Consider the following 15,021-nt stretch of genomic DNA (forward strand, 5'->3'; position numbering starts at 1 on the left):
GAATAAGGCTGCCCACCCACCCACCCTCCTTCCTCATTCTTCCCTTACAGACGTGATATTACAATAAAGCTCACATATCTCATTTTGGAAAGTGACGCTGCCTTCACAAGGAAGCCACCGGTGGCAGTGGCAGCTGTGAGAAATCTCCGCCAGTGAGCCAAGAGGCTCAGTGGGTTTTGGTCACGGTATATATGACAGATATGGACATGCATAATAGCATGCAGGCCCCCTGGGTCACCGCTGTGCCGCTGGGTCGAGTAGCACTCACTCCATAACTGTCACCCCTGGTCTCTTTATTACACACTGTACGTTGGCAGAACAAATATGTCTACATAATATACTGCCTTGGGTTGCATGTGTCTGGCTGAAAATCCCCATTGAATGATTTCAGTGTCATTATGCCCCCTTGTCTGCACTCAATCAGATCTCCTCGTCTTCTACACACTTGTAAAATCTTTGTTAATTTTGCTCCGAAAGTGTACGTTAATTGACCCATACATATACCGTATTTTAATGTATTTATTTATTTATATGGCTTTGTCATGAACTATATGTTTTAAAAAAATTATGATGAATCTCCACCAGGAGGCATGCTCTAATATTAATACTTACACTGTCTGACTAAGTCAAGCCTGTCTGTCTGTCTGTCTGTCTGTCTGTCTGTCTGTCTGTCTGTCTGTCTGTGCGTGCGTGCGTGCGTGCGTGCGTGCGTGCGTGCGTGCGTGCGTGCGTGCGTGCGTGCGTGCGTGCGCGCACGCCAGTAGGCATTCTGTGTGGAACACAGAGCGACCAACAGAGGCAGGCATGTACTGCAACAAGCAGTATCTCTTCTATCTTTTCATGAATACAATTCAAATATGTTTCTGGTGAGGTGTAGCTCTCTCTCTAGGTTAATGGAGACGCAGGCATGCTTGCTTATAAACCCACACACACACATTAGCACACACATACTACGCACACACACTCACACTCACGCGTCGTGCAAGCATGTCCTGCAGGCGCACACGCGCACATAATCACCAGTCGTGTGCGATAAAACCTTTAAGACATCGTTAACCACAGTAAATTATAGGCTAATAGTTTCTGATCCTCTGCATTGATGATGCTTGTAACTTCTTTTTCTGAGGCAGAGTTGAGAATTCTCCCAGCTACAAATAGACTAGTAAATGGTCAGCATTTCTATTGCACCTTTATCCATAGCACTTTACTATGTGTGTGTTGCATTCTCCCATTCACAAACTGACAGTAGAGGCGACCTTGCAAGGTACCAGCCTCATCGGCAGCAGTCAGGGGTTTATATCTTGCTCAGGGACACTTCGACATGAAGCCAGGAAGAGCCAGGGACCGATGAGCCAGAGAGAGAGAAGAGAAGAGCCAGGGACCGATGAGCCAGAGAGAGAGAAGAGCCAGGGACCGATGAGCCAGAGAGAGAGAAGAGCCAGGGGGCGGGGCCGATGAGCCAGAGAGAGAGAGAGAGCAAAAACGTCTCTCCTTTCTCCATTGAACTGACTGATTTTTAACACTAAGGAAAGTCAACTTGTGGAATTGGACTTCAAACATTAGATTGCACGAACGATATTTACATTCACATTGCAATTGCCACATTTCAAGCATTTAGCCAACACTCTCATCCGGATAAGTGGACTCATTACTATGAGTTATGGCGTACATTATGTGCGTGGCGTACATTATGTGCTATGGCGTACATTATGTGCTATGGCGTACATTATGTGTGCGGCGTTTGCTGGCCTTGTGTTGAGTGTTTGATGTCTGAACTGTTAGGCTGCTTGGTATGCTGTTTATGCTACCGAGTAGACTGAGCATGTCTTTATTCTGAGTAGACTGAGCATGTCTTCATTCTGAGTAGACTGAGCATGTCTTTATTCTGCGAGCAGTCAGATATTACTGTTGCCCACAGTGGAAAACAAGTCATCATCACGCCCACCTCCCCTGGACCTGGTCAGATATTACTGTTGCCCACAGTGGAAAACAAGTCCTCATCACGCCCACCTCCCCTGGACCTGGTCAGATATTACTGTTGCCCACAGTGGAAAACAAGTCATCATCACGCCCACCTCCCCTGGACCTGGTCAGATATTACTGTTGCCCACAGTGGAAAACAAGTCCTCATCACGCCCACCTCCCCTGGACCTGGTCAGATATTACTGTTGCCCACAGTGGAAAACAAGTCATCATCACGCCCACCTCCCCTGGACCTGCACTCAATGATACGGGCCGCGCTGCAAGACTTCTTAATGAATGTTCGATCCCATGTTGATGGCTAAATGAGCAGTCGAGCACTAGTAGTACAGCTATTAATCGAATTGACGCATACACTTCCTGAGGGTTAGAGGAAATGAGTATGGATCGATGGACGCGTGAAGGGCTTGCCGTAGATCCTTATGTTTTGATAGATCATTGTTTCAATGACCCCGCCTCCCACATTACCCCCCCCCCCCCCCCCCCCCCGAGGTTTATGGCATTTTTAGCTAAAACAATTCACAGTGCAGCTGTCTTGTACTGCGATGGCATCCGAGCTCCAGGAAATGACAGGAATTAAAGCACTTTTCTGCCTTGGTGGAAGATTTACATTCTTTGACACTCATACCTTGATGAATTTTTATCTAGAGCATGTTTCAAACATACTGTAGAATGTTACCATTACGAGTACTAGCTTGTCCTGGTGTGGCTATTATTGTCTCCACCAGGCCGAAGGCATGGGGAGAGAGTATGTTTTGCACTCCGTCCGTCCCTGTGTGTGTCCGTGTGTGTGTGTGTCCTTCCGTCCGTCCGTTACCAGCTAATCTCCGGCACCGTTAACCCGGTCGATGCCAAACTTTGCACACACACTCCCTGGATGCCAACGATGAACCTCTGCCCCACATTTTCCAGAACGGCCTGTTATAGCGTCACCATGAGGCAGCTTTTCACATTTTTACCTAAAACTGCACCGATCTGCATGAAACGTTGCATGCACACTCCCTAGAGGCCAAGGACAAACCTTTGACCTGTATTTTCCGCATCTGCCTTTTATAGCGCCACCAGGAGGCCGACTTTTGTAAAACACATTTTTTGATATTACTCCTCCAGATTCTGTCCAAAAATCTCACCAATCGTTACACAGTATCTCTATGGTCATGTGCTCAAGTTGGATCTGTCCGATATTTCATATTCCATCCTAATTGGCTATAATTGGCTTTCACAGTTTGCAAGAATGCCCCGTTTGGAACAAAAGCCTCAAATCATGAACGCAGCATGCAATTTACGTGAAATCTTTCACACATTTTCTTACTAGGCTGAGGAATATATCCCACCCTTTTCACATTGGCCTGTTATAGTGCCACCAACAGGTTGATTTTTGCAAAACACATTTTTGGAACAAAATGCCTCAAATCATCCAATTGCCATCAAAGGCGTATGAAGAAATGGCAATCGGTACACATGATCTCTGTAGTCATGTGATCAAGACGAGTCTGTTGGATTTCTCAGATTGTACACTGAACTGATTGGCTAAGATTGCCTTCGAAAGTTTTCAGGAGTGGCCCGTTTTGTACAAAATGCTGCACATGTCCTGCTCATCCAGAATTCTATCCTTAGAGATGCTATGAGTGATCTGGCTCTGCATTTCCTCAACAAAATGAAGAAAATGATTGCAAAAACAAATAAAAAAACCCATCCTCCTAAACATTTTGCCAAACATCACACACACTCCTATCCTCCTGGTGGAGACCTGTGCCCGGAAGGGCACTTTTTCTAGTTAGGACATAATATACTAACAACGCGATAAAAACTATGAATAAAAAGTACAAATCAATATTATAAATTTGTTATGTTTTTTGTGGCTTTCGCCTTTATTTTATTTTTTTATAGAGGGATAGACAGTAGGCTGACAGGAAATGGGGAGAGAGATTTACAATTTACAATGTAGGCATTTAACAGACGCTCTTAATCCAGAGCGACTTACATTAAGCAAGAACAAAAAGCATGGCAATACATCATCATACATAAAAAGTAGTTATCATGAAACATGTGTAAGCTAAGAACGTAACAGTGAAATATCTATATAATGAAACTATACATATAAACTATACATATATACTATACTATGCTATACATATGTACTATGAAGTGATATGACTACATACAATGCAATTTTAGTGCTGTCTACACAACATGCTATAAGTCTGTATCAAATGCTATCTAAGTCTACAAAAAGTGCTATCTAAGTGGGTAGGGTTAGTGCTACGGGCCATGATGGAGTCTGAAAAGGTGGGTTGGCTGATCTGAGTGCGCGGGGGGTTTGTAGGGTTCGATCATACTTGCAAGATATGGGGGAGCCATACCTTTGGTTGCTTTGAATGCCAGCATCAGAGTTTTGTATTCTGTGCGGGCAGCGACCGGGAACCAGTGGAGGGAGCGGAGAAGGGGGGAGACATGTGAGAATCTTGGCTGGTTGAAGACCAAGCGAGCTGCAGCATTTTGGATCAGTTGGAGAGGCTTAAGTGCACATGCCGGTAGGCCAGTAAGGAGGGAGTTACAATAGTCAAGTTTTGACAAGACTGTTGTCTGGATTAGGAGCTGGGCTGACTCCTGGGTGAAGAACGGTCTAATTCGTCGTATGTTACAGAGTGTGAATCTACAGGATCGAGTGACAGCTGTGATGTGTGTTTTGAACGAGAGCTGACTGTCCAGGACAACACCAAGGTTCCTGGCTGTTGGGACAGATGTTACCAGGGCGTTGTCTACGGAAATAGTTAGCTCCCGCATAGGGCAGGACTTAGCTGGGAAGAAGAGCAGCTCAGTCTTGTCTGGGTTCAGCTTGAGGTTGTTGGAAGATATCCACAGATGGGGGGTTGACATGCAGTAAAGGCCGTCGGGATCAGGAGTCGAACCCGCGGCACACTGCCAGACTGGATTACCAGCCAAGGTGCCTGGACCGCTGCCCAGTCCCAAATCAATATTCTTCTGATAACCCTTTTGTCTATAAGGGAGTGACATCTTGGCAGGTGGACCGACACATAGAAAAACAATTTCTTGGGAGTTTCTAGCAATCACTGTGTCATCATCCCCTTACCCATCAACTGTTTGTATCAAACTGCCGTCTGTGTGCCATATCTTATGATACGAGTATATGGCATTATTGCTCTTTACTCATTACTTTTATTTGGTTCAATGATAGATGCGATTATAAGTCATTCGGTGTATCTGTAAGGTGTAACTGTAAGGTGTTCTGTAAGGTGTTCTGTAAGGTGTTCTGTAAGGTTGTAAGGTGTTCTGTAAGGTGTTCTGTAAGGTTGTAAGGTGTTCTGTAAGGTGTAACTGTAAGGTGTTCTCCCTTTTGTCAGAAGGTTGGCAGAGGAAAGGGTCATGGAGACGTAATGCCGACGTTGGACATGAATCTCTTTGACTGGACGGACTATGAAGATATGAAGCCTGTCGACTCCTGGCCGGCATCGAAGAAGAAAGGTCAGCTATCAATAATCCTTCCATCATTGAACACAGTGCCGACCTTAATGTGTGATGGTGATGTTTGGATATTGGATCTGGCAGCTCATGTCATGTGACTTGTGCTCGATGGAAGAATCTTTTTTTCCAACTTAAAATGTATTCATTTTTTATGAACAAACAAAACACACAAAGTCAACAGACAAACATCACATATGATGGAAGAAATTCAGTGCAGAATCACTGTGTGGTGTATTGCCAAACTACACATGTGGAATCATTTGTCATAGTGGTGACAATGGCAAATGGTGCGTCTTTACCACAGGCCACACAGAGTATCAGGACAAACAAGGGCAAAATAAATCAAACACATAAGTCGTCTTCCTGGTGGAGTGAGAATATGCGAGCACAGTTTCACTGCACTTGGACACTACGTTCATGAACAGCATTTTGTACAAAACAGGCCACTTCTGTAAACTTTGGAAGGCAATCTTAGCCAATCAGTGTAGAATCTGAGAAATCCAACCCACTTGTCATGATCACATGACTAAAGAGATCATGTGTACCGATTTGCGTGAGATTTGGATTAAATCTGTGCGACTAATATAAACAATGTGTTTTGCAGAAATTGGCCTCATGGTGGCGCTATAACTGATGTGGAGGGATGCAGGGAAAATGTTTTTCCATGGCCTCTAGGGAGTGCGCATACAAATGCACACAGATCGATGCAGTTATAGGTAAAAACAGGAATTGCCCTGTTATAGCGCCACCGTGAGGCTGATTTGGGAAAAAATGATGGGCATGTCGTCCTCGGCCTAGTGGAAATGTGCGTGTATAATTTCACGGAAATTGCACACTGTGTTTGTGATTTTTGGCATTTTGTTCGAAACGGACCAATCATGTGAGCTGTGGAAGCCAATCGTAGCCAATGAGGATGGAAGATGGGAAATGGTGCAGATCCGTGTTGATCACATGACTATGAAGATAGTGTATACCGAATTGTGTGATGTATGGATAAAATGTGTATGAGTAATGTACAGAAATGTGTTTTGTCAAAATCGGCCTCATGGTGGCGCTATAACAGGCAGTTGTGCAGAAGTTCGTCGTTGGCATCCAGGGAGTGTGTGTGCACAGTTTGGCATTGACCGGGCCAACGGTGCCGGAGATTAGCTGATAACGGACGGACGGACGGACGGACACACACACGGACGGAGTGCAAAACATACTCTCTCCCCATGCCTTTGGCCTGGTGGAGACACAAATTGACCATTCTCATATGTGGGCCATTTTTCTCTTATAGGCCTATTACGCCCTGAAGGGGTGGATGTGTGACCATGGTCATCGAAACTCACACCTCAAACTACAATGACTGGAATGACATCTGATCAGATTCTCTCTCTCTCTCTCTCTCTCTCTCTCTGTCTCTCTGTCTCTCTCTCTCTCTATCTCTGTATCTCTCTCTCTCTCTCTCTCTCTCTCTCTCTCTCTCTCTCTCTCTCTCTCTCTCTCTCTCTCTCTCTCTCTCTCTCTCTCTCTCTCTCTCTCTCTCTCTCTCTCTCTCTCTAACCCTCCCAAGCGCTCATCATAACCATCTGAGCAGCCATAAGATGGTACTGAATTTCCCTTGTGGGACTAACAAAGGTCTCCCTCCCTAGCCTGGCTAATAAGCCAGACTCAAATCACACTGTCGTGTGGTATTTGAGTCTGGAGATGCTGTGTATGGATCTTGTTTCCCGGGGGGCGGGTTCAAACATTTTCGCTTTGACGCAATTGGTCAGAGCTACTGTCAGTCAAAGGTCTCAAGCATTGAACGTCAGTGTACCAAAGCCCGCCCATATTGCATACCGTGTCCCGATTGGCCACACCAGTTCTCTGGTGTAGGAAATGGGTGTACAATTGAGCCTCTCCAGACCGTAATCCGCCGGCAGGCAATTTCTTTTTTGCCAACGGCTGATTCGGTCTGGCTTATTAGCCAGGCTAGTCCCTCCGTCCTTCTAATTCCAGCTACTACTTAAACATTATTAAGTTGTCTGCTGAGATTGATATTTCTTCTGTCTAAATGTATTGTATGTTCTGTAATGTGCTCACAAACATATCTTTAAAAAAAGCCCCCCCCCTTAAAAAAAAGATGTTGTTCCAGTTTATATCGTAACCATTAATCTAATTCAGACTTGGGTCAAATGGGATCAGATAAGTGAAATGAAATGAAATGAAATATTTTACGCAGGGTATCTGGGCTAAGCTCAAGAACTTGTTTCCAGCCAGGCCCTGCTCATAGAACACATTTCATCGTAGTGGTTCAATGCCTTGTTCAAGGGCACTTCAGCGGTGGTAATTTTAACGTGTCGGACAGCTGATTCGAACTAGGAACCTTCCGGTATCAAGACCGCGCCGCTATCCGTTCGGCCACCGCTGCCGAAGTAAGTAATCATTAGCATGAAGTAACAGAGAGAGACACAATTATACCACAATTATAAATTGAGCTGTTAAAAATAAGTATTTGAAAATCAATTAGTGCGCGTTTGTCATCATTTTAACTGTGCCAATGTGAAGTTCCTCACTTGAATGCATGATTTGAGGACTTGCCCAAATGTGCCTAAAATGTGCTGACTTCATCACATTTGTGCTGACGGCTATGTTTTATGTTTTTTGAGATGCAAAACTAATGCTTGGAATGGATTCTGAATCATGAAAACCCCCTAGTTTGACATGATGTCACATATGCTACATAAAGCATAATGAAATTTAGAAAATCTTGCCTTACTGAATATAGGTTGTCAATGGTATGGTCACATATATCCCCCTATACATGTGGGGCGACTGTGGCTCAAGAGGTAGAGCAGGTCGTCCAATGATCCATGGGTCGGCGGTTCGAATCCCGGCTCCTCCTGGCTACATGTCGAAGTGTCCTTGGGCAAGACACTGAACCCCAAATTGCTCCCGATGTGCTGGTTGGTACCTTGCATGGCTTCCGCCGCAATCGGTGTATGAATGTGTGTGTGAATGGGTGAATGTAATGCACAATCTATGTAAAGCGCCTTGGATAAAGGCGCTATATAAATGCACCATTTACCATACAAAATGCTCAATACCGACAGCCAGTCAGCAAGTGGATTCATGAATGTATGTATATACTGTAGACAACGTCCCCCTGGCCAGCCTGATGCAGGGGAAAGAAACTGGTCGGAATAACGTGTTCCTTCCACGCGCTACGTCCAACCAGGAAAACTCTCCCCTGTCAGGTGAAAAGAAGCAGCTTGGACCGCTGCCCCCCCCCCCCCCCCCCCCCCCAGGTTGGCAGAGGAAGTGTACCGCCCAGGATTACATTAGATAATTGACAAAATCGGATAGATATTTAAGAAAAAAATAAAATAAGATGAATGTATGTATATAGACAATATTTTAGGCCATTAAAAAAAAACTATACCAAATTTCCCACTTTAAACAAAAGATGTCTGTTGGCTGCCGGACTATCAGTATAATATACTGATATCAATGACACCGACACACCGTCCATGTTTATAATATAGTGATATCAATGACACCGACACACCGTCCATGTTTACGTGCCATTTGTCAGTGAGTGACATTAAGCATCTCATCAGTAATCCATGCGTTTGTGCAGGTCTTCACAGTATTGATCAGTGACCTTTAATATCAATCTTGTGTTTCTTTTTCTGCCTGTTGCAGACAAACGCCGCAGTAAGAACCTCAGCAGTGGGAATGTGACCGTGGACACTGATGATGATGGCATCGAGCCATGTGACCACCACCTAGACTGTCTCCCAGGTCGGCTACTGTTGTATTTCACTGTGTTTATTCTGCAGTTTAAACACTGATGGGTTTTTGTGATATTATTATATAATGAACTTAGTAGTAGCAGTAGCAGTAGCAGCAGCAGCAGCAGCAGCAGTAGCAGTAGCAGCAGCAGCAGCAGCAGCAGCAGCAGCAGCAGCAGCAGCAGCAGCAGCAGCAGCAGTAGCAGCAGCAGTAGCAGTAGCAGTAGCAGCAGCGGCAGTGGCAGTGGCAGTAGCAGTAGTAGCAGTAGTAGTAGTAGTAGCAGTAGTAGGCTATTATACAGATGATCCTTGTTCCGTTTATCCAATGTATAACATTTTAGAGCTAGTTGGGGCTCCAATATAACCTGACTCCGCCAGATGGGGCAGCAGAGAGTACACTGGGTTCCCCCCTCCTGCTCCCATCTGGGAACTCTCAGGAAGACTTGATGCCCGGCCACAAAATGGCCTGGCCAATCAGCAGCAGCTAGAGGCGGGATCAAGACATACACAGTGCTGCCTTGAGCAGCAAGACATACACTACTGTAACTTTGTAAGCTACCCATATTTGGTTGATTCTTTTCATTTTTTTCTTTCTTTTTTTGTGAAGCACCTTTTTGAGCCTTGTTTTTGAAGAATAATGTTTACTATCCTGATGTATCATTAGGCTCCTGCTGTGACCTGAGACAACATGAGTGTACACCACACAACCAAATAATGTTTACTATCCTGATTTATCATTAGGCTCCTGCTGTGACCTGAGACAACATGAATGAACCAATCTACTGCATGTTTTGTGAAGCACCTTTTTGAGCCTTGTTTTTGTTTACTATCCTGATTTATCATTAGGCTCCTGCTGTGACCTGAGACAACATGAATGAACCAATCTACTGCATGTTTTGTGAAGCACCTTTTTGAGCCTTGTTTTTGTTTACTATCCTGATGTATCATTAGGCTCCTGCTGTGACCTGAGACAACATGAGTGTACACCACACAACCGAGGCCTCAACAACAAGTGTTACGATGACTGTATGTGTGAGGAGGGTAAGTTCACACCTGCAACGTTACCATACAAGTAAGACGCGCGAACGTGGGAAGCAAACGCAGCTCGTACAATTAGAATAAATTACGTACTTTTTTAAGTTACGTTTTTTTTAAAGTTTTTTTTAAAGTTTTTTTTTTAAGTTAAGTTTTTTTTTAAGTTAAGTTCTGCTAGGTCTCATAGTTAGTGCTCACTGCGTTCGCAATCACTGCGTTCGCAATAAATATGACTCACTTTAAATGATGACTCAAGCTATAACATTGGGTCATTGCTCAAGGCAGTATTCCACGTCAGTAGGGCATCTCGGTTCAGGAGCAGCATGCAGACAACCACTAATATGACCTTCCCCTCGAGGTCCACTTCCACCAACAACATCAAGGTAGTGGTCAGTGGTAACTACCCAGAGTACACTAGTAGGCCATCTTGGTGGCTGTTGGGAGTTTTAGCTCTCTATGTATTCATTGAATTGAAAGGATCACATGAGAAAGACGTGGGTCCAGTGGGGACTGGCCATTACTCCAACATTGCCATCGGAAAAAAGAGCTGTCGGACTAATGACACTCGCACCGGTCCAATGTGCATCTCAAGATCCATGTCGCCAGCCTGTGACATCATACATCTATGATGTCAGTAGTCTCTGACGTACAGTATCTAAGACGTACAGTAAGACCGATCTTATGGTGTGTTCAGACGGAAGATGAAACGATGCAAAGACGCGATGTGAGTTGATTTGAAGCAGCTATCATGGCATCGATACTCACACAGTGACAGTAAATATCTTAATCATTCATTTATCTTGAACTTTTATTTAAGAGTATGGACGTATGTATGAACGAGTAAGGGTCCCTTAGGGTCTATTTTTACACTCTCAGTGTTCAATAAACACAGAGGATGTTACTGTACTGTACTGTAATCATCCACCCTGTTTCATGGAACATATTAGTCTCTCGAAGCCAGACGATTAGAGATCACCGCCTACCGATACGTCTGGCGGCATCTACATTAATTGTAGCCGCTAAAACTGGGCGGAAAGAATGCAGAGATTTTTTAAAAGAATAAACTGCATTCCAAAACCAATGCAAAGACTTTACTGTGGTCCTTCATCTTGGGACCGTGATTGACATGATTTGTTTTCAATGCAGCAGGCAGTTAGGTTTGCTAGCTGCCATTCTCGCCACTATTCCAGCGACTGCACTGAATGTAGATGTCCCTGGACATATCGGTAGGCGGAGATCTCCGATTATCTGGCTATGTATGACTACAATTAATGGGCGCTACTGTATATTTCCCTCCCAGGATTCCGCTGTTATGCCAAATTCCACCGGAAGCGACGCGTGACCAGGAGGAGGGGTCGCTGCGTGGTGCCAGAGTCTGCCAACAGCGAGCAGGGAGCCTTCATCACCATCTGAACCAAGACAAGGACGGGGGAAATGTGAAGGCGATAAAAGGTGGAGGAATAGGAGAGAAAAAAAAGAGCCCTTGACTACTGCAGAACGGACAGCGGGACGCAGCATAAGACTGACGGTGGACCCATTGTTTCATCTCAATAGTGCAAAGCATACAAATGTAACACGACGCCATTCTGTGTTCATTGAACCTGGACAGTGTAAAACAACTCAACGCAACAGAGGTATAATGTTCATAAAGGTTAACCCATTCTGGGCGGGAACCCCTTTTGGTGTTTTAAACATTATGTTATAATTTAGCTATTGAAAAATAGCAGATCTACAAGCTCGTACAAATCGTGAAAATTTCAGGTCAAATGGATTAATACCGGTCAAATTAACTAGGCTATTTTATTAGCCAAACTCGGTTGAAGCCATAGAGGTCCTATGAGTGAACAAATAACTCTTAAATCAACACTTCCCAACTGAAAATAAATTTCATAAAGAAACACTTCAATACAGAACATTCAGATGACTGTCTCTTTTTGCCCAGATTCCACATGTGGGGTAGGCTGGGAGTGCAAAATGCCACAGAGAGACCATCTTTTTAAGCACCCAATCCATCCATCCATCCATCCATCCATCCATCCATCCATCCATCCATCCATCCATCCATGCGCGTCCAAACAAGAAACATGCAAAGACTCTTGCTCTTGTCTGATTGTCTCTCTCCCTGCAGACACAGGTGAAATAGTATTTGCATTGTGAGCCTTTTCTACCATCCTTGGTGTCCCAGATGGGTGGGGTCTCACCACACGGGACAGCCTTGGTACTCCAAGGATAAGGTAGAATATTTCTATTATTATTTGACCCACGTCTGGAGTCCTATACTGTAAATACAAATATGTTTTAATTGTTTGAATGTATTTTTTATCTTTAACCTTATACTTTTCTTTAAAAAAGCAATCGCTCAGCAATTAAACAAAAATGTTGACCGGGATTTGACTTTCTTTTTTTATGTTTAATTTATACTTTTCTTAAACAGGACTCTTTGTCTATATTGTGTTTTTCAGCGTCATTACTTTCATGATTAAACATTTACCAAGATAATTTGTGTATTTGTAATGTCTTTAAAATGCAAACCACTCTTACATTAAAGTGAACATCTTAAAATGGGTGCTACTGTATATTTCCCAACCTCCACTATTAACTAAACAAATGTAGTGAGGAAAAACTAGGTTGAGGTTTTGATATTGAAGCAAATACATCTAGCGGTAAGTGAAACCATTGTTTTAATGGTTTCCAGTGACTGTGTTAATCATAGTTGTTAGTGAGGTTTTCAATGAACAACGGTGATAGCTCATCACCAAATTCCTATTTCATTTTCAGTGTAAATGTATCTGTAAATGTATCTAGAGAGTTTGCATTGCACAGTGCGCTCAGTGCGCTATTTCCGAACGCGCCCTTAAGTACACCTTCAACAAGATGCAAAAGACACTGCTCTCACATTTGACACAGGCACAGAACAAGGTGTGTGTAGTGTATGTAAACATTTGTATTATGGGGTGTTCAGTGGGTATACATTGCCAGGGGGGGTATATTCCCATCAGAACCACTCATCCATATCAGAAGCATCCATCGGAGACACCGTTCTGTTCTGTTCTGTTCTGTTCTGTTCTGTTCTGTTCTGTTTAAAAAGCTCAGTGACAGATCCTTTCCACATATACTGTAGTATCATTGGCAAGACACTGAAACGCAAGGGTTATATGGTCATCAAGCCTTCAGCTAGCAGTCCTGTAAACTACAGCCTGTGGTTTTATTTATGGGCAGATAGGGCAGCAGAGACAGGGCCAGTTAAAATATGTGTGGTCTCTCTATCTCTCCAATGCTGACCTCACAAGGTCGTGCAGTATTTCAGGTGGGATAGAAACGACTGGCCCAAAACAAATGGCTCTCCCTTTGCGTTCTCTGTTTCATGTAATCACTGCAGCCAAACTGTGTGTGTGTGCGTGCGTGCGTGCGTGCGTGCGTGCGTGCGTGCGTGCGCGCGTGCGCGTGCGTGTGCGTGTGTGCGTGTAGGAGGGTGAGACCTTCAGCGCCTTGCATTTTCCATCAAAGCTGAACCCGTTTCACCCGCACACAGGAATATGTTTAAATTTCTCGGTGGACTGGGATCTCAAAGAAAAATATCCACAGACAATTTTTTAAAAGAAGCACAATCGTTAGCATCTATTAGTAGAACACATAAGCCCTTGTGCAAGTATATCAATATCTGCCAAAGATTTACATCCATTTTTCTTAACCAAATGATTGGCTCACTTAGAAGAGTATTATAGTGCCATCCTGATTCACGGCTGTAGAATAAAAGCAGCAGTGATGTATTTTTAACCCTGACGTCGAAAAAAAAAAAAAAAATCTAAATTCTGAAATACCTCATGTTTCAAGGACCCCAAACATGATATGTAATTGGCCTCCTACCCCATCTAAAAATATGTTGTTCCAGGAACACCCCAGAAGCAAAGATTTGAGTTAAAAACGTTGTTCTGAAAAAATATATATTCCAAATTTGCGACACATTTTCACGACTTTTCAAAAATAGCAGACCTACAAGCTCGTAGCGCGCCACTCGGTGGCGCGCTATGAGCTTGTAGATCTGCTATTTTTCAATAGCTAAATTATAACAATGTTTACCAAAAGGGGTTCCCGCCCAAAATGGGTTAACACCATTCTCTGAGACAGTGCTGTACTGTGATAGTGGACGCTTTGCCCAAACCATGGGCTCAAAGCCAGCCACCAATGGTACAGTAGATTGCACACATGCCACGCTCCAGCACGGATACACGGAGAGGAAAGCAACATAACATCACACTGGGAGCAGGGAGACACTATTAGATTTACTGTGGAATACTTGGGAGTCATTAACCACTTAAGCACATGAACCCTAGGCTATATAGCATCCCTATTCTGGGCATGTCATAATGGCTTTATATGCTATTTTGGTGAAGAGATGTGGCGGCAAGGGAACAAGGGAGGGGGGCTCGTAAAACGACCACTGAAGCACGTAGGGCCCTGTTTTCCTCAGCGCTAAACCCCTTATCCCTAAACTTCTTTGCCTTTTTTTTTTACCATTTTGAAAAACATTAAAATTGTTCATCAAACATCAACATGTTAGCTTGTAGATTAGCTATTTGAACTATTCAAAAATGTTTTTCAAAATAGTAAAAAAGGCAAAGAAGTTTAAGGGATATGAGGTTTAGCACTGACAAAAATAGGGCCCCATAGGGTTTAAGTGCTAATTAACCCTAAACACTTTGTTATATGTCAAATAGCAAAAAATAGATAGATGATGTTCACAGAATGTTCTATTTTTGCC

The 15,021-nt window shown here is 43.8% G+C and overlaps 1 protein-coding gene across 1 annotated transcript; it reads left to right on the forward strand.

Annotated features, from left to right (window-relative positions):
- Positions 1-1,874: 1,874 nt before the first annotated feature.
- draxina (dorsal inhibitory axon guidance protein a) lies at positions 1,875-12,744 on the forward strand (the record flags this gene model as incomplete). The annotated part of the gene is made up of 5 exons (XM_079509719.1): positions 1,875-2,024; positions 5,346-5,466; positions 9,136-9,234; positions 10,176-10,265; positions 11,560-12,744. The coding sequence occupies 5 exons, from the start codon at positions 1,875-1,877 to the stop codon at positions 11,670-11,672; spliced, it is 573 nt and encodes a 190-aa protein (XP_079365845.1). The 3' UTR covers positions 11,673-12,744.
- Between the last annotated feature and the right edge of the window lie 2,277 nt (positions 12,745-15,021).

This window comes from Electrona antarctica (assembly GCF_951216825.1).
Source record: "Electrona antarctica genome assembly, chromosome: 9".
NCBI lineage: Eukaryota > Metazoa > Chordata > Actinopteri > Myctophiformes > Myctophidae > Electrona > Electrona antarctica.